Raw genomic sequence first — 20,164 nt, forward strand, 5'->3', positions numbered from 1 at the left:
GAGCATGCGCTCTCCGAGTGTACAGATACCGGCAATGCTGCGGCCTTTCGTATAAACGCATACGCGGTTGCCGTTCCTCTTGTCTCCGTTAAAAATCCGAAAATTATTAAAAATTGTGGGTACCCTTTGCACGTATAATTTAAAAAAAATATATAACGCGGGAAAGGATGGAAAATAGATAATGTAAAGAAATATTAAAAATATGTATGTAAGGGTCTCACACCTTGCAGCCATCGATTGGCGCGACGAGACGACCCTTTCTTGCCAAAACGGAAGAACGTAATCTAATGGAATGGCCAGCTTAGCTGCGCTTCTCCATTTTGGCAATTGACTTGCACGTTGTTTCAAAACGTCAATCAGCGGTTGCCAGTTCTTGGCCGAGCTAATTTCAGAGAAGCCGCCGCGAAATCGAAGGCTATAGCGATCGATCTGGCACTTCATCGATTCGATTGACATATCGCTTGACAAGTCGAAGAGGAAATCGCGAAATATAAAAACCGCGTCAAGGAGTATGGGAGAAAAAAAATGCAATTTATTATGATCGCGACTGCCGACTGGCGTAACGAAACACCTATCTGCTTTCTGCTGAAATAAACATCGGAGAACGACATACGTGGCTTCGCTATTTCATTCCGGTATTTGATATTACTCCGCCAAATTTTCAGTCGAAGAACTTTTTTTTTAGCGGAACAAATTTTTGCACTCAGCACTATTTCGCTCTTTTGAAATCCGGATTAAGAGCGCTCGACGAGTCGCACTCGTGCCAGACATAAAACTGCACGATGAAGTGGTACGGAAAACAGGTACTTGAATTATCGATCCATATCGCTAATCTCTGCCTTGAGGTTTGTGTATTTTCCCCGCAAATAGGTAGGTCTACTCGATGCGGTTTACGATACTCTGGGATTTATCTTACGACCCCTTAAATCCCGAAAATGTTCATATCATAGAGCGCTCTTTACATAGGCCCAATTATCGTTCTTTGCGCCATTTTAAACGTAAAAAAATATATATCTGTCTTAAAATCCGATTTTGAAGAGCGGTACATTTTTACGTCTGGGATAGTATTTTTTTTTCGGGCCATCTCTGACGTTTCTACAATTTCTAAATGGCCAAGAGAGGGAGAAAGGGACAGAGAGACGCGTCCACATGACGCGCGACAATAACTATTAATTGCCGCGCCTGTACCCGGCTGGTATCCTCTGAAACTCTAGATTGCCAGGTCCCCACTACTGACACGGGCTGAGTTTCATTCTGCCGCAAAATGTGTGTGCGTTTACAGCTGTTTCTCAGTCGTCACCGGACCGTCGTGTCGTCCGGTAAAGGTCAATTTGCATACGAAATGGCGGCTCGCCGAAAAAATTAGGGGAATTCGCGATTCGAGCTGGGCACGATGCGCGTCGAGTGGGCCTTTCGCGTGGTACCACGACCTCTCGAAAATTTCGCCAAATTCGAAAATACTGCCTAAGACCGGGAAGATCTCGCCTCGAAATTTCTCGACGTTGTCGAGACCGGACATCCGCGAATTCGCGACAAGTGCGTCCCGAGGTGCCGCGGTGAAGTGAGCGGAGTCTCCTGTGGGACTCGATTTTCATTTTTGACTTCCAGCCCTTGCGAAGGGGCGTCTTTTCAGCTGGCGGGGGAGCTTTTCACCGAGGAAAATTCGCCAGGAAAGATGGGTCTCGCAGGTACGATCGTCGTCGGAGTCCTCCGATCGCGAGTGCACGAAGCGACCCCACGAGTGCGCTAAATTTTATTTAATTTTTTATCAAACCTAGGTCAGAGCATTTCGGGCACTTTGGAAAAATCAACCTCATCCGAAATTGTGCCGAATTTTGAGGAAACGAAAAAAAAAAAAAACGCCGAACCGCGGATTCGATCCCGGGTCGGATTGTTTTATAGCGACTGCGCGGAGTGCAATGAAGTGCGCCCAAGTGCGGCTAATTGCTCGTCTCGAGGCATTCCAATGACAAGAGAGTCCACCCTCGTGACACGTTCCGCGTACTCTCGGTTTTATTTTAAAACCCGCGATACACCCGGGTCTCGGAAAATTTGGCAACCGGTCGCTGAGATTCCCGAGAGCGTCCTTGCTTTCGGGCATTCTTTTTAGACGCTGCCCTCGACGGAAGAGTGGTTTATCCTCGTGACGTCAGCAGATGACGAGCGGCTTATCAAAAAAGAAAGTCGCGAAGAAAAGATGGCACGGCGAGACCGGTAGACTAGATCGAGCTCCGGATCTCTCGGAAAGTGCACCGTAACGCGTCCGATTTCCTCAAAATTCGTTCGCAATCCTCGCCTCTTCGACGACGTGCATTTTCCGCGGTTTTGCACCTACCTTGCAATTTTTTATAAACCGCCGTTTACGTAATCGTCGTCAGATCGAGCGAAAAAACTGCCGTTCGATTTGAATACGCGCCTCGTCGCCTTAATCCGTCCGGTAAAATATTTACTCCGGGCATTCGCGACGTTTGCCTCGAAGACGCTAATGCGTTTCAGAAATGTCCATAACTTCGTTTAAAAATCCGTCTTCCGATGTTGCATTTTCTTCGATGTCCGACTGCGTTAGGATTTAACGATGTGCCATATGATGGTCCAGGCTTTCCACACCTGCGAGGTGTTAGCCCAAACCCAGAGGAGGCATTACCGAGAGCGACCGCCTCGAAAGTCTATTCCTCCGATGGGCACCGTAATTAGGCCCCGCGTCCTTGTCAGTGTCGTCACGCGAAAGTATTTGATTATGGTAATCCTCCGCTAACAGCCAAAGCAAATGGAATGCCACTCCGCGCTTAGGAGCTCGCCTGAAAAGCTTCAATGTCAGCCATCGAGTCCCACGCGAATACAGGAAGGGGCATAAATAATACATAATTCCCTCGCTCTCTTACGTACTCGTGGAAGCACCTGTAACTCGGTTACGCGCGACCACTCGAGATTTACGGGCGAGCTCCGCAAAATTTGGCACGACGCGTCGACTCGTTTGGCACTTGGTCCAAGCTGAAGAAAAAAAACCGTGACCAAATCCTGTCCCTTCGGATTAAATTTCCATCCCTGACTTAGCGCTTCAAAAAATGGCCTATCTTTCTCAGCCGTTTTTTCCGGGTATTTTTCTTTCGACGAAACGCTGGTATAAAATATGAAAATCTCGCGTCGGGGGCTCGGGTTGAGTCGGAATTTCATAAGTGCATGGAAATATCGATGTACCGCGTTTCGTAATGATTAAGTATGCCGTTTATTAATATGCAGTAGAGGAGTGGATTTGCAAGGAGACCTCCCGGGCCGCGCGTAGTCCTGCGATCGCAACGCCCATTTTGCAGGATTGGCTGTGAGCCTGTGATACCTTGGCGAACCCCACGCCCGTTCGTGCCTCTATGAAATGCTACCGATATCCCTCCACTTGTTTTATCCACCAATAAGTGGCTCTCACTTTGTTATTGACTGCCAATGAGTCTCCTAGACGTGGCAGCTGGACTCTCGTGCACGCGTCGTCGGGTGCCACCCCGTCTTACACAATATCCTTTCGAGGCCTGTCCACCGAGATATGCCGTGCCATTTTTCCTCCATGTATAATTCATAGTGCGTACTTTCTACTCTAAGGATCTCATTTGATGCAAAGTCGGCCAGGTCGTCCTTGCAATTATTGGGCTCGCGACTCGACTTCCTGCGAGGCTAGGACGCGCGACGTATCTAGAAAAAAAAAAACCTATGATGGATATTTCGCAAATATTTTTTACGTCTGGTACTGATTTTTTCCTCGGGTGAATTCCCAGTCGCCCTAGAGTCGCGATTCGTCTTTTATACGAAGGAGCCAGTTTCGCAAATCGGGTAACTAGTAAACGCGGATTCCCAGCTAATTGCGAAGTTGAAACGTTCCCTTCCAGCCGCAATCACGATTAGCCGCGAGTCGTGCTCGGAATCATGCACCATTATCCATTATCCAGCAATTCGACGCTCGGACGTCCCGGGGGCAAAAACGGCTTGATCTGATTAGGTTTGACTCGAATCGATCACTTTTTTCGAATCTTTTTTAATTCATGCGCGATAATTTATTTATTGCGTTGCACTCGCTCCCTGCTGCTCCCGATCGGTCGATTACTCGGGTCGGGCATTTTCCTTCGCGTGCCCGAGTTTTGCAACTCCTCAAGGATGGAAAACTACGCGACCTCTCGATCGAATCCGATTTCTGCGAGCCAGCCGTTTCCGGCGGTGGCCAATCGTAATCGCGTTAAAAACGCAGCCGCGACTTGTTTCGCAAAAACGCGTAATCGAGAAACCCGATGGCGGTGGCTCTTGTTTCCCTCGTTTCGCGATCCTTTACAGTGGAAAACACCTCGCGGTAAAACCGATACCGGCTCGTAGCCGATACTAGCACAAGAGATCGAGCCGAAGATCAATTTTCTCCCGATATCGATAACTTTTTAATAATACCCACCCGCGGTATTCCGCGTTACGTGGAAACCGAGAAACGGTTGCACGTCGGGTAAAAATAAATGAAAAATTAATTTTCATCCGATGTTTTTCTTCGGGCACTATTTTTACGATGCAAATGTAGTCAGTGTTAGCGATCGTCCACGAGACCGTGGAACTGTTTTTCCACGTCACACCGATCTCTGACGTCTCCTCGACTTCCCTTACACCGGTTTCCGTGCAAACGATTCCGCGGAATCCTCCGTTCCCGGTTATTCCGCAGAAATGTCCGCCTCCTCCGATTGGCCGATTGCTTTCGAGGCAGCAAAAAAGACAATACCGAAAAAAAAAAAAACCCGATTTGTCACGGGGAAGGAAAGAATCGCGTGATTTACGGGAAGCTGCCGCCTCCCGATCGCGCGAGGATTTTCGCGAAACGCTCCAATTTGCATGTTTCCAACTGTACAAAATGTCGATAATAAATTGAGCGTTAATAATAAATCTGCCGAATGGGCGAACCCTCGCGATTCGTCCACTCGCGACAAATCATAATTCCGCCGTAAAAAATCTGCGCTATTTGTCCCCTGCGGATAAATAATGTCTGCCGTGTGCTCAGTGCACTTTGCGTATCTATGAAAAATTCAGCCGGCATTTTTTTTCATTGGAAAATCTCGCAATTTTCCCGACCGCGGATCCTTCTCTCCCGAACTTTTCGAGACCGACTTGTAACGCGATAATACCTGTACATTAAGTTCATCTACGAGTGTCGTTTATACACCTTGTCCGAATGGAACTTTCAACACGTTACACGAATTTATTACGATTTTCTTTAACGATTGCGAGAACGAGGACACGCGCGGTTTCCTTTTTTTCCCCCTTCGCGGCTCGACGGAGCCGCAATTAAATATCGATGGTGCGCATGTAGACAAAAACGCAAAACGCGGAGTCTTGACCCCCTGACCCGGACGATGCGTCGAGGCGCAAAGAAACGGACACGAGAAGACGCGCGACAAGTCTGACTATAGTGAGACAATGTGACGTCGGCCTCGTTGCGAAAGAATTCTTCCCTTCGCCGAAACCTACGATTCTAATTCGCCGATAATTAGGCCAGATTCCGTGCGATCGGGTAATTAGTCGTTAAATCAGGCCCGAACGCGATACGAGCTATTTGCTCGGTACTCGTTGCTCATTGCTTTTTCGCGGCGAGCCTCGATAGGCGATAAACGGATGCGCTGTAAATCTCGAAAGGACATGGAAAAAGACGCGCAAGGCCAGCGGGTCGCATTAGGTCAATTTCGAAAAAATGTAATAAACCATCGGGAACGAGTTTAATATTTCCCGAGACGTATTCCCAATAATATCCCGCGTAATCCCGCGGCGGATAGTCCGCACATCGTTCGCGTCCTACTTCGAGCCGTGAAACGACGATTCCCACGATGCGTTTAACGGACACTTCCAGGTACGACGAAAAACGAAGTACACGAGATGTCGGTAATAATACTTATGTACCAATCGCAGGGAATAATTAGAGCGGCCTGAAAGTGGAGTACGTTAAATCGATCCGCGATTAATTACCGGGAAAGTCGGCGAGAGGTGAAAAAAAAACCTCTCTGCGAGAGGAGTCGTTTCTCGAGCTGCGGAGTTTGAGCAAGTTTGACCGAATTTGGTGAAAATGGACCTAAGAAACCCGAGGCACTTTGAGCGAGAGGGTATTCATTAAAAAAATCATGGAGTTTAGCGTTGGAAATCATGTGGAAGTCAGCTGGAAATCACCGAACACTGTCACAATCGATGAGCTATTCCCTCGAAAATCAATGATAACGATTTCCTTTTTAAAGGGCCGATTTCCATTAATTTCATATAATAGACAACAATGCGACTCGGTAACAAGTGACGTTCACATGATTTCGAGCGTTAAAATCAATGATTACCTGAGTTAATGCCCCATCGGTCACAATTTTAAGGCCGAACGTCCCTTCTTACCGAGTTGCATTGTTTATCGTATGAAATTAAAGGCAATCGGCTCTCAAAGAAGGAAATCGGTGAAAACGATTTCCAAGTGAACAGCCCCTCGGCTTCTGGAGCTCGGGCGCCACTTTCGAAGCCGTCTCGTCGGAGGACGAGCGCACGAGATAGGAAAGACGGCCTTGAGTCCGTATACAAGAGGAATAGGAACGGCCTTTAGAATTTCGGGCATGAGGGCAAAGAGGGACGCCCTGGGCTCCGAAAGGCCCCCAGCTAAATTCGGCATATACGACTATTAATATCGACCGCGGCAGCCGCGATTGGAAATCGCATTGAGTAACCCCCGCCGGCCGAGTCGGTTCTCGGCGGTTTTGTAACGCGCCGTTGTCACTCTTTAACGGCAAGAAAAATATGGCGGCTTGACTGGACCTTGACTCTGAGTAATATTATGTCTCCATACATTTGCACGCTCATTAAGCGATAATACAAGGTACTTAGAGGCGATACGTGGAAACGCGACGGATGGGCTCGTTCAAGGATTCCCTTCGGAGAGACATCGGGCCTGGAGGAAGGATCTTTCTCAAGAAATATTTATAAATCGCCTTCGCCAGAAACAAAAGAAAAATCTAATTCCAATTTTGATCGGCGAATCGACAACACGTGTCTCCGAAAGCGGCCAAAGATTTCGCTCATCTTATCGCTCGCCGGGTAAGGGTTATTCGATTAAACGAGTCGGAGGAAGGTGCCTTGTTGAGGAAAAAAATAATAATAAAACTAAAAGATTAGTCCCGAATATTCCCTTTTTTTTTTTAATCGTTGCATTGCGTAATTGTCATCGCGAATGTTGACGTGGGGTACATCTGGGTCAACAACTTGGCACGAAGTGTCGTTACTATTTCTGCGTCACGACGATCGTCCCTCGTAGCCCAAAATCATATTTCTTCCGATCGTCCCCGTCTACGATGTTTCCTCGTTTCGCGAAATATTAAAAATCTCGATTTTTTCCCGCGGACGTTATGGAATGTGGGAGATCGAAGGGACAAGGAGGAAGTAGGAAGATCTCGGGATCGGTGGACGACGCAGTTTCGGGACGCATCGAAACGCATTGAGGATATTTTCGTGTCCCTTGCGATTTCGATGGCTCGTTACGTCGCGGGATCTGCGTGAATCCACGGAGCGATTTTGCTGACGCGCTATGACACGCGAAACCGCACGTCGTGACGCAATCGTACAGGCGAATCCACAATCTTCCTCGGGGCACAATTTCGATTATTACCGGTACGTTCGAATTCGCCGGGACGTATATTTCGCCGAAGCCCCGTGCATACGAAGGTTTACGTAACCGCCTATGAATCCGGACTCCTTCGGGCTCTCTTACGTCTGGCCAAGCAGGACCGGACAGCCTTGTTCGTGTTCTTTTTCGGCCCGTCGTTTTAGACCGCGACGGAAAATTTTCGGCACGGGCCATCCTACGAATGCGTTAATATCCTCCGCGTCCGGCCAAGCCTCGAAGCTCGAGAGTGCCGAAGAGTTCCTTCTTTTTCCTTTTCCCTCTTTTTCTGCTCCTGAAAAAATTGCACATATATGCATATCCGCGTATAGGTCCCCGTCGACGTGTTCGATTTGTTTTTCGCGTCTGGCGAGCCAGGGAAGAGGGGTGAGGCTTGCACTTTGCGGATGCAACACCGATTACGAGAAATTCTGGTTGCGCAATCCGAGACCGATAGCGGACGGCACATCGGGGATTTTTTCTTTGCACCGGGGAAAATTGACCGAGGACGTATCTGGGACGGAGGGACGTATGAAAATAAATCCGTAATCGATGCAATGAATTTTTTTTTCGCTCGGAAGGCGTAGTCAAATAGGAAGGGAAGGCAACTTTCCGGAAGTGGACGCGGGTCTTTGACTTTGGGTTGCGGTAGGTCCTGCGGTATTTCGCGGCAGGGTCCAACAATGCGCGCAACGACGTTGCGGGCAAACGGGATGCAACATGGACGCGGTATCATTGTTGACGGGCAAAGTCCGAAAGCGATGCATCACCGAGACACCGTCCAGCCGTTCTACCGGGGCGATAGAACTTTGCCTCTCTTTCTCGCCGACTTTTTCCTCCCGTTCGCCGCCAAGATCGGCGAGCAACGGTTCGCTCGTATCGTTTATCGGAGGTTAGACCGGGTTTAGGAAACAATTTCTCCAGGGCGGCTGGAGATGGAAACGAGCCCCCTTATCGACCTCCCGGTCGGGCCTGAGACCCCTTGACATCTTTGCGCAATTTCCCATACGTAAGAGTGACACTTCCAACCGTAATTGGCACCTCGGGGCGCGGTGCCAATGGTAACGATTAAACGGCGATTTGATTTTTCCCTCGCATCCAGGCGACTTTTTAAATAAAATCGATCCCTGTCGCGAGGTTAATTGCCGAGTACCCGCGGTTATGGCAATTCGAATGCCGGGTTTTCGCTCGCAGGCTTACGTAAGACGCGGGCCCCTGTTAGGGATGATTGATCCATCTCCGAGATAACTATCGGACTGATAACCGCGCAGTCAGGCGAGGAGAACGGGCACATATCGGAATTATCCAATACACGCGTAACGTAGGTTACGTTCGACCACTATCTCCGGGTGAATTTACCGGGAGGTGACTCGATCGGATCTCTCAATAAGTCCGTAATTACCGAGAGGATTGCGCAAGAGATCCGACACCCTTCACGTCCGTCGAACGTGCATGCCGATTCGCTTCTTCGTCTGGGATACGAAACTTCGACACCCACAGGGATCCTAAAAACGTCGTCGACCGACGAATCGCGGGGAAGATGAAGTCCCTCGACAGTTTGGAGAGCCGTAAACTAAAAATAACGGACGATTTCGAACGTGGAACCGTCCACCGAGATGGGCTTACGCGGCGGCCATCTTGAAAAACCCGGCGATCCCGTTCTCCAAAACAAATTTCAATCTTCCTTATCGAGCTGCACGTTAATTTCTCTTTCTCTCCCTCTCTCTCGCTCCTTCGAGTACTGGACGTGAGATTATAAAAAAACGTGACAATTGCGAGCCGATGATAGTGGTTAAAAGAGAGGCTTTCGAGGTCGAGCCTATCGAAACCTCCTTGAGAGGCTCGAAGCCCTTGCGCGTGGTAATTCGAATCTAGAGACCCGTCGAACATTTAACGCGTCTCGTAAGGAAACGGAGAGAGGGGACTCTCGTCTGAAGTCGGAATCGACAGGCTGACTTTCGCGAAAAGCGCTATTTCCGAGCTATCGATCGAGGCCGGCCGGCTGCAAAAATTGGCGGGGTTGGACAATGGACCGAAGAAGCGCATCCATGGACGGATGCTCGAACGAGTGACCCAGTTTCCTCGTTAACGTCGGATTTGTAACCGATTCGCGAGACGGGAGATTCCCTCGGGTAGAATCTACGACGTTGCGGAGGAACGCACTCGGAAGTGCATCTGGTGCATCAGCCTCCGGGCATGCGCGACATTCCGGCATATCTCTTCTTCACCTGTAAATCGTTACAAACAGTCCGCCGACATGTCGCTCGAAAATGTACCTTTACCCCAACCGGGGTGAACGGTGCACCCCAAATTGCGGCGGAGCTTAAAAATGAGCGAAAAACGGGCGAAGGAAATAATTTCCGTCATTACCCGAGATCGTAACGCACCTTACGAGCGCGGCCTGTTATTCCCTTTTCCCGTCATTAAAAGCGACTTTCTTGAGAAACAGGTATGCGTGCTGCGTTTACGTCGAAACGAGACGGGCTCGTTAGTATGTCCAGTTTCCATGGCTCGTGGCTTACGATAGGCCTCGACTTATCGAACTCGACGTCGTCCTCGTTGTGTAATTCGGGGTCTGTCTACTCGCTCCTGGAAAAATCCCATTCCGGAGAGGAAACTATCGAGACTCGTTTGTGTATGGGTATCTCAATCGAGAACGTCCCTCCGTCCGTACGTGATCTTTGGGGAAGTGTGAGAGACCGTCTTCCGATAACGTTATCGCGACCCTCTGACTCTTACCGCGGCCGACGGGAGGAGATCTTTCGGAAAAGAAACCCACCCGAGAAATTAAACGACTCCTCTCTACGCCTATCGCGAATAAGGCCCCTTCTACAATCAGTCCTGAAACGACTCGTTGTTTGTCGCATTCGTTTACCGATGGATTAGCCCGTCGTTCCTGCCGCATCGAGGATGCACCGGAGTTTGAATGCACTTCTAGGAAATCCTACCCTGTTGTCCTGCAATAAATGTATAGTAATTCACTTTTAGGACATGAAATTTATAATTCTACTACAAGCTTATGTACCAAAAGTGCACGAATATTATGAATATTTTTAACAGTGTAGTCATCGGCTTCGGACAAACGATATCGATTTACGATACGTCGTCCATCCGGATGATGCCTGGAAGAAAAATTGAAAAATTTGTTCGATTTTCTCTCATTAAAAAATAATGGTCGATTTTAATTATCATTTTGATTATGCGATACCATTTAATGGCACAGGTAATTAGACGGGTCAAGAGACGCTGATATTATTTAAAATGACGATACTGGAGGATCCTTTTTAAATGCGAAAAAATAAGGAAGTTTTTCGGAATGGTATTTTTTTTTTTGCTATGCGGAATCGCAAAACACAGTTGTCCGCAACGTGGAACAATAATCTTTCTCGTGCGGAAAAAGTAGGAGTAAATCGCATCTAATTCTACGCGATTTGACGTAATGCACGAAATAATTGTACGATTTGCGACGGAAGGCGTGTTGAAAGTTAATAAGCGACTGCCACCCATTCGTTCTGCCTCCCCTCGCGCGGTTTATTAGTCGCGACTTCCTTAGCATTTTAGCCGATTGCGAATGAGAGATTGATATAATCTCCGCGGAATATGAGGCAGATTCAGGAAAAAAAAAATAATCATACAAAAAAGCCCGGCAACCTCCATCGATCCGTCCTAACCGTCCTTTTGTGCAAATGACAAGCCTAAGGAGCATCGACTCGACGTGCTAAATTATTAACATTTAACCCTTGCTTTAACCGCAGAAACGATCAAATTGCCCTCCTAGAGTCGCGTTTGCAATTGAGTTTTGAAAGGTTCAACGCGACGGAGTCATTTACCCATTGTATGCAAATTAATAGAAATCTTGGGGGCATTTTTACCTCGGTCGACTTTTAGAATACCAAGCCGTGCATAAAATAAATTCGAAGCGAGCTCATTTGTGTCTACCCGTCTATGCCCCGAAGATTATTTTTTACTCCACATTTTTTCCCTGACAAGATCATTAAGAAATAAAAAAACCACCCGGTTCGAGTTTGGGCACTAATTAGCGTTGGCTTTAAACTCAAGGGACGACAAAAACGGGCGAACGCAGCCTTTACCCATAGAAATCCTAATTTTCTCCATTAGACCGTAATGACAGCTTACGCGTCCCACGTCATACGATAGCCTTGCTCCTTAACAGTCTAGGGAGCAAGGTCGATGAATGGAAGTGGATTTTCATTTCCGGCTACTTTCAAATGCAGACTCGAGCACGGAGCTCCGTCTCGAGCCTCGGCGGGTCAGGGGTCACCGGCATCTTTTTGTTTTTTTGCTGCCCTAGAATCCGCGGTGTTTGCATATTGTAAAATCGACCGCGGCGTTTATTGCAGAGCCTAGAACGAGTTCGACTTTCTAAGGCCTCTCGGCACGTATCGACGGCCAGGGGAATATTTTTCATGGGTTTTCCTTGGTTGCAGATGCCGACCTGAGCATCGGGGCCGGCGGGGCGGGCGGGTCCGTCCTGGGCCTGCCTGGGTCAGGGGTCACCGGAGTCTTGTCGCAACATTGCGCGATCTGCGGCGACAGGGCTACCGGGAAGCATTACGGAGCTGCCTCCTGCGACGGATGCAAGGGGTTCTTCAGGCGGTCCGTCAGGAAAAATCACCTGTACACCTGCAGGTGAGTGCACCTATCGATCTCCCAAACGACGGTCCAATCTCGGACCGGCGCGACGCCTTTCGACGGGGCTCGTCGTCCAAAAAACCGCATCGGTTACCATAATGCATGTATCGAGCGGGAACGCGGTAATGGAGAGCACAGAAGGAACGGGAAGATCCCATTCCCATCGAGCGTTTCTTTTCTTTTCCGAGCGGTCGCCGCATACGTAACTGCAGGAAATGATTACCCCCCAAAGGAGGAACGGAAACGGAGAAGAAAGTTTCTCCTCGACCGGGCGCGAGTTGGAACATTATTCCTACGGAAAATAATTTTTTCATCTCGTTCGATCGACGACAGGTTCAGTCGAAACTGCGTGGTGGACAAGGACAAGAGGAACCAGTGTCGCTACTGCAGACTGAGGAAGTGCTTCAAGGCCGGCATGAAGAAGGAAGGTGAGCCGAGTCTCCATTTTTTAATCCGGAGGTCGCGAGATTTTCGGAGTCGTCTGAAAAGTCCTTTTTCGGCGTTTCTCCCCAGCCGTGCAGAACGAGAGGGATCGCATCAGCTGCAGGAGGCCCAGCTACGAGGAGCAGGCCAATAACGGCGGAGGTCTGTCGGTGGTTTCCCTGTTGCAGGCCGAAATGCTCAGCAGGCAGGTCGGGGCTGCCTTAGAGGTCAGTTTAATTTAGCCTTGGCGCTGAATATTTATTATTTGAGCCCTGGGCCCCGAGGAAACGTATAATTTAATCGGAATTACCGCCGCCGCCGACCGACTCCGCGTCGGCTCTTCGGGTATGGATTTCACGCTTAACGTTTGCTACAAAATTTAATGGTACTCGCGATCGGGAAACGTCGATTAAGGGAGGGTGATGGTGGCATCCGTAGAGTCCATCGTTCGTGAAACTTTTCTCCAAATTGGGTATACCGAATCGTTTCAGACTGTCCAACATGAATATAGAGACCACAAGGAAGGTCTTGACTGATGAAATTTCGAGTTTTATGAAAAATTAAAAAAATATCTATAAACGAATTGTTGAAAATTTTCAATGACGACGATTGATATCTCAGATGCCACTTTCGCATCCCCTTAACGAACGTATCGGGCTGCTGAGGAAGAGGTTCCTTTCTTCGTCGTTGGAGTCGATGGGTCGTTGGAGTAATGACGGTTTTTAACAGCTAGGAAGTCCGAACGGCGACACCGACCTCAGTACCAAGCAGATAGCCAACATCAACGACGTCTGCGACAGCATGAAGCAGCAACTGTTGATTCTGGTCGAGTGGGCCAAATATATTCCGGCTTTCAGCGAGCTGACGTTGGACGACCAGGTGGCCTTATTAAGGGCGCACGCCGGCGAGCACTTGCTGCTCGGCGTGGCAAGGCGCAGTATGCACATTAAGGACGTCCTTCTGCTGGGCAACAACTGCATCATCACGAAAAATTGTCCCGGTAGGTGAAGCTCGGAGGAAGCTCCCTTCTACGTGCTCTCTCGGATCTGGTCCCCTACGTGCTGAGCGCGGCATGCGACGCTCTCGGCCGGAATCGATGCACCCAAACGAGAAGCGGAGATTCGTGCAAAAGTGGGCATAAGGAGCCGTGCAAACATCGCGACTAAATCTTCCCGGTGGAAATTGAAGGCGAAAAGCCCCTTGCATCGCTTTTTTCAAGACTCGGTGCATCCGTGATACGCGTCGAGCCGCGACCGAGGTTCGGGTCGAGACTTTAAACGGCCAGCGGGGACCTTCCCTTTTCATTACTTTTTTATTTTTTTTTTTAACGAACAACAGGGGGAAACGTAGAGGCGCGACATGCTCACGTTTGTACACGATCGATGGTATGTCTTAAAGATTTTTGTTCACCTGGGAAACTGGGTTTTAGGTGGAAGGGAACTGGGACAGGTTGAGGGTGCGGCCTCGGCAATTTGGATGCCCTCCAAGTAACATTTTTGGGAAAGACGTACCCCCTTACCTTGTATGCAATTTGCTTCCATATTTTATTCTTAAATTTTCGGAGACCACCTCGTCTTCCGCCGTTCCAAATCCCGCGACTGATATCGCGCGGCCGAGAAACGTGAAACGCGAAGCAAGTTGCGTGCAAGGCTCGATTTTCCCTACCCGGCAGGTGCACGTCAGAAAATCGTGTTTACGGAAACGCGTTCGTAATTAATTGGCTCTGAACTGTACGCAAGCAGACGTCAGTCAGTGGGACTGTCAAACGCGTCGTCGGGCGCGACGAGGAACGCCCATTCGTTGTTGGGAATGCCGATGCGGTTGTCCGGAGCAAAGGTTTCGCACCTTTGCACCGAGCGTGTCTTTATTGCGTACTTTCATTACCCTTAGCTCGCGGAAGGTCCTTATTCCCCATCGATCGAAGGTAATTTCTGAACGATTCGAGCGTCGGATCGATCTAAAGTCCGCAATCTCCCTCCTAAGTATTTGCCCGACTCGGAAGTCGCGCGAAACGGCTCTACGCGAATGCATCGATACCACTTTTTCTCGTAAATAACAAATCGCAAGAAGCCCAGGGTCGTTTCGCGTCGCTCTTCGAGGCAGGAAAGTAGAAGCAAACCAGTGAAAATGCAATGAATACCCCGCTCCTAATAATTATTCAGATTCAAGCAGGCCTCTTTTTCGAGCGCTTGCAAGCTCGAATTGCAAATTCTCGACAAGTGAAGAATTAATTTGGCGGCGGTGCTTCGAATACGACGCTTTTACTTTTTATATTTTTTTTTTTTTCCGGGAAGAGACTTGAATCTGGACGATTGACATATTTGCACGATCCTGGGGTGTAGCTAGTTGACTGAGTCCGGGTTTTTATGTGTTTTGTGTCGGTCGTACTTGCATGCCTGGTGGTTTGGTTTTACGAAGATCATCTCGTAACTCCCAGCACCGGACTCAGTCGCGCTCGTAATCAGGGACGGTATAACCGTGTTTGTCAGTGATATCGTTGTCCGCAGAGGGCCGCAACCAGGACCTCGACATCAGCAGGGTGGGCGTCCGGGTGATGGACGAGCTAGTGAAGCCGCTGAACGAGGTGCAGATCGACGACACGGAGTTCGCGTGTCTCAAGGCCATCGTCTTCTTCGACCCGAGTAGGTGGAAAGTCCCCCGATAGGGAAAACTTCTCCCGGGTTAAATATTCCCTTCACCTTTCGCGGTTAAAGTTACGGATAAGAACGCCCTCCTCGACTTGGTTCGCAGACGCGAAAGGCCTGAGCGAGCCGTCGAGGATCAAGCACCTGCGCTACCAGATCCAGATCAACCTGGAGGACTACATCAGCGACCGCCAGTACGACAGCCGAGGTCGCTTCGGGGAGATCCTGCTGACCCTGCCGGCCCTGCAGTCCATCTCCTGGCAGATGATCGAGCAAATCCAGTTCGTCCGGCTCTTCGGGGTCGCCCACATAGACAACCTGCTCCAGGAGATGCTGCTGGGCGGCGCGACGACCGAGGTGAACGGCTCGGCCACCTCGATCCCGATCTCCAACGCGCCCGGAAGCTACGTCAGCAGCAACGAGAGCCCCAGCAGCCCGCTCACCCCCGCCAATGCGGGTCCCCTGAGCCCCCAGGACCACATGCTGGGCGCCGGGAGCCCCGTCATGATCCTGAGGGACCTCACGCCCATCACCGCCCAGGAGAGCTCGGTCTCCGTCACCGGGTTCAGGCTCTTCAAGCAGGAGCCCAGCCTGGAGACCGAGCCCACCTTCTGACTAGAAGACGAATTGCCTGTTCCCATGGCGGAACTCGACTGCTGATCGCCGAGTTCCGCCCGTCCGGAGGACCTACCTTCCAGGGAACAAGTAATTCGTCCTGCCTGCGCGTTTTCCCTCGATACGCGGCTCTTCCCCGCGGAAGGACAGAGAGGAATCTAAACGAACCGTAGAATTTCTCGAGTCTCCGTTGCGTAAAAGGAAAAAAAAAAAGAAACAGAGACGAACGAGAATTCATCTGTCCGTTTGATGTTAACCCATTAGCGTGATCGATGCCTCTGGCTTGCCCAAAATTAAAATCTTCCAAGGACGGGCGTTTAATATCGCGCCCGTAATAGCGATACGTCAATATGAAAAACGCGAGCTCGAGTCGTTGGGCAAGAGCCTGAAAAATGACGGAGACTCTTTCGTTTGCTCCGTTCGCGTAATCGACGGTTTGGAAAGGAATCTACCTCTCGGAAAGCCTAGATTTGATGTCGGGGCCACGACCGGTAGCCCCGAAGAAGGCCCCGGAAGGCAAGAGCGAGTTTTGGCAATCAAAGTCCAATTTGGGGAGTCCCGAATTGAACGAGCCCTGGGCCCACCGGAATCTAATCTCAACGCTAATGCGACGGTCGTTACCCGGCAATTATTTCATAATTTCCTGCCCCCTAATTAAGATGTCGCGTGACGATAAGATTGCGCAACTATTACGTTAACGGGTACGAATTTTCGTCGAGCAGGAATCGATCCTCGCTTCATTTCTGGAAAAAATCGTTCGACGTAGGCACGGAAAAGAACCTTTTCGCGAAAATTCGGACACACTGATAAAAATCTATGGAAATTTACATACATTTTTTACACCCTTCGTAACTTAAGTTTCACGTAGGAAAACGTTAAATGGAAGAATTACAAATTGGAAAATGGATAAATACCCCTCACATTGTATATTCATCGTATTGGTGCATTTTTACTCCAATTGAATGCAACATTATGTTATAATTTTCTATAATTTAACTCAAATACCGAATGTAATATTACAGAGACAATGTAATTTTACAGCAAATCAACGTGGCATCAAAATAACTAGTGATTGAGTATGTAAATTCTCATGGGCATTTTTATCAGTGCACGCGGAACGCTCGAACGTCGGCTCAACCGCGATGACAATAATTAGAAGTAACGTTAAGTAATGCGCCGTTAGCACGTAAGGAGCACTAAGTTTTTAATTGTACATACGAAACCGTGAATTCGCCATCAATTGAACAACAATAGCCGTTCACGAAGGTTCTCCTTTCCGTCGATGAAATTCACAGGCATGAGTCGTATCCAGATAACGTGTAGAATTATTTATTGATACGCGGAAGAAAATCACATTTTCGGGACTACCATACGGCGATGTTACGTGTTTTATTTCTTTCTTTATATATTCGTATGTGCATAGATAAACATATTTAAGGTACACCACATTCCGAGATGAGCGACGTCGAATGTACTGTATATATACATATACATATACATATACATATACATATTATTTGATAGCAAAAAGCGCACGCTTAAGATGGATGCGTTTTTTGATATCGTACGCCATTGCAATGCAATTTAATTACGTAGCACCGAGATAAGGGGTGCTTTGCACATCGGACGGGAAATGCTGTCCGTTGCCGTTAGTACGTAAATCTTAGCGAGATGACTTTAACGTAACTTTACGTGACCGGATACTAAGCAATAGTACGAGAGTAACGAGTCCTTTGTCAATTAAACAAACATGATATTAAGACGTGCAATTTCCCGGAGATGGTTGCGAGGTGCAGCGCTGCAGCAGGAACGAAGGAATATACCATGATTAAAATATACCGTTAAGGATAATTAAATTTTAAATATTCGACAAGAATTTGCGAGCTGTACGGTGGGCTTTGTGATCTCTCCGGGATGTAACTGATAGTTTTGCTCAATTCTTGAGAAAGGGATGTACACTGTCAAAAGGTACGAACCTTTACTTCCGAAAGTGCCTCGACGTATGTTTTTATGTCTAGCGCATTACTTTTTCCGATACCGGCGAGGATTTCTTCTAAAGTGAAGTACATTAAATTGTGCCAACTGTAGAAACAGTGAATATCGAGACACAAATACAAGAAAGGTGCCGAGAATCGAAATGCATCGCGCGAGAAAATGCGGACGTAAGCTACCATCGTAATAATCGTCCAATTAAGTATTGAATATTTTACCGCATAGACGCTATCCATAACCTTTCGACTTTCAGTAGGGTATATCGAGTAAGCATAAATTTTGTATTTTTTTATGAGAAGATTTTATAAACTTACGCCGTCGACGTAAGACTCAAAGGCTTGTACATAAAACAGCTTTACTTTTACGCGATATATTGCATCGGAGAGGGAAAGTTTTATCTGGACAGACGTCCTGAGCTCGTTTGGTAAATTAGTAATTTTTATTGCGTTTCAGTAATTTATCTTAACATTATTATTTAGTCGTGGGTTGTGAACTAGACGTTACCGTTGCCTGTTGTCTGACTTTCTTTTGTCTTCTTTTATTTTATTTTTTATTTTTTTTTTAATGAAAACGTTGTTGACAGTTCCAATATGACTGACTTTGTGAAAAAGTCGTAAAGCATTTTCAACTCGTTATTTAATAATTATTACTTACTCGTTTGTATGTTTAATAAAGGGATATGTGATTAAGTGGATGGATTGATTTTACGCTAAATGAATAAGGAGAGCACATTCTAAAATTGAAAACTAAATCCAAAACAAGATGATACTTATGTAGAAAAATTTATTTAATAACCATTTCTAAAACTGTAATCAATATTTGAATGTTAACTTCCTTCGGGTAATATTATATTAACGGGGAGTGGAATTTTATTTAGATCACCTTATTAATAGTTTACCAATTGAGTGAAAAAATATATGGAGAATCGCTTGAAATTAATTCAACTTTTGCTGTTAGAACTAATACCACCACGTTTACGTTTCTTATGTATTACTACCATTTCCGCCGTCTTTATATTACCCCCTCCCTTTTCCAACCATTCTATCAATTGCATCCTTGCTTTTCTTCCAGTGAGAAATAAATTCCGTTCGAGTATTGGCATCCGATTTCCAATAGTAAGATCTGTACCTGGATTTTGTGCCCAGTCCATAATATGCCGAAATCTTGCCTTGAATGTCTAAGCATATGAAACACATTTAACTTATAAAAAGCTAACTTGAAGAAAAAACTTCAAAGACAGAAATAAAGATCGGCTCATACATGAAGTAGTATATCCGCTATCTTCTCGCTTTCTGTGTGATTGCATTTAGCTAATTGAATGCCAACTTCATAATAATACAAATTCCATTTTGATAATTCAACCGCACATGCATCTGCTTTCAATATTTCTCTAAAATAAGTAATTCTATAAAATAAAGCTTGCCAATAAATACATACTTTATAAATCCCTAATATTTATTATGTTGAAATATCAATCATTAAGTATTTAATGAAAATAAAATGCAGCAAATGTACGATATAAACCTATGTGCTTCCTTATACATTTTTGGAATGTCTATAGTTACTGTGGGTGGTTGTTTAGCATTCAAAGAAAGTGCTAACCACAAAGGCAGTTCCAGTTTAGTTCCTGCCTTTAAATCTGTATGGTCGGACGATTCGTCCAAAAAACCTGCGAATTAAATCTAAGCTTGTAATCTCTTGCCTCGAAGTCAAGTGACAATTAAAATTAACGAAAGTTGGAACGTAATGTAAATTGTTTGGAGTAGAAGAGGTTAGAACGCCATAAACTTACCTAGACGCGGCAGGTCTTGTTCAATCTTACACGTTAAACGCTCTTGCGAAGCTAAAATATCAGTCAGTGAAAAATAGTCTGGATAGTAACTTGCAGTCATAGCCATTTTGCGGAAGAAATGAACAAACTACATAAATGACTGAAAACTATTTTCCTTCTACTTGACATGTATCTGTATGCACCTGTATATACCAAGCAGGGTCGGTCAGTAAAATACCCTAGGTAATTTCCTCAGTTTTTACGGTAAATTACCAATAAATAAAATTACCTATAAATTATTCAATCCCCTAGAAATAGCGCCGTTCCGTGAACTAGCTGAGAAGTCAAATCTAATTAAGATTAACTTTTTCCTTCCGATATTTATAAAAGTAAATGACGCTGTAATCATATTTTATGCGCCCGGCAGAA

At 47.0% G+C, this 20,164-nt stretch overlaps 2 protein-coding genes across 12 annotated transcripts in view; one reads left to right on the plus strand and one right to left on the minus strand.

Moving 5' to 3' along the window:
• LOC105695304 (hepatocyte nuclear factor 4-gamma) overlaps window positions 1-18,653 on the plus strand; it is a 35,781-nt gene extending 17,128 nt beyond the window's left edge. For 9 of the 11 annotated variants that reach the window (XM_012416755.2, XM_012416757.2, XM_012416759.2 and 6 more), the window contains 6 exons: window positions 12,085-12,286; window positions 12,623-12,717; window positions 12,803-12,939; window positions 13,442-13,712; window positions 15,202-15,354; window positions 15,464-18,653. In XM_012416755.2, the coding sequence (XP_012272178.1) occupies window positions 12,085-12,286; window positions 12,623-12,717; window positions 12,803-12,939; window positions 13,442-13,712; window positions 15,202-15,354; window positions 15,464-15,972 (1,367 nt within the window). In that variant the 3' untranslated portion in view covers window positions 15,973-18,653. Of the gene's footprint in view, window positions 1-1,276; window positions 1,689-12,084; window positions 12,287-12,622; window positions 12,718-12,802; window positions 12,940-13,441; window positions 13,713-15,201; window positions 15,355-15,463 lie in introns of those variants that run through there. The other 2 variants (XM_012416765.2, XM_012416763.1) reach the window with 2 other exon arrangements.
• A 76-nt stretch (window positions 18,654-18,729) lies between these two features.
• LOC105695306 (DNA replication complex GINS protein PSF3) lies at window positions 18,730-20,107 on the minus strand. The gene is made up of 5 exons (XM_012416766.2): window positions 20,025-20,107; window positions 19,757-19,938; window positions 19,489-19,633; window positions 19,225-19,354; window positions 18,730-19,141 (listed from the first exon to the last, which is right to left on the minus strand). The coding sequence occupies exons 2-5, from the start codon at window positions 19,860-19,862 to the stop codon at window positions 18,905-18,907; spliced, it is 618 nt and encodes a 205-aa protein (XP_012272189.1). The 5' UTR covers window positions 19,863-19,938; window positions 20,025-20,107; the 3' UTR covers window positions 18,730-18,904.
• Window positions 20,108-20,164: the final 57 nt, after the last annotated feature.

Source organism: Orussus abietinus, unplaced genomic scaffold (assembly GCF_000612105.2).
Source record: "Orussus abietinus isolate OABI.00-Male unplaced genomic scaffold, Oabi_2.0 scaffold47, whole genome shotgun sequence".
In the NCBI taxonomy this organism is placed as follows: Eukaryota; Metazoa; Arthropoda; class Insecta; order Hymenoptera; family Orussidae; genus Orussus; species Orussus abietinus.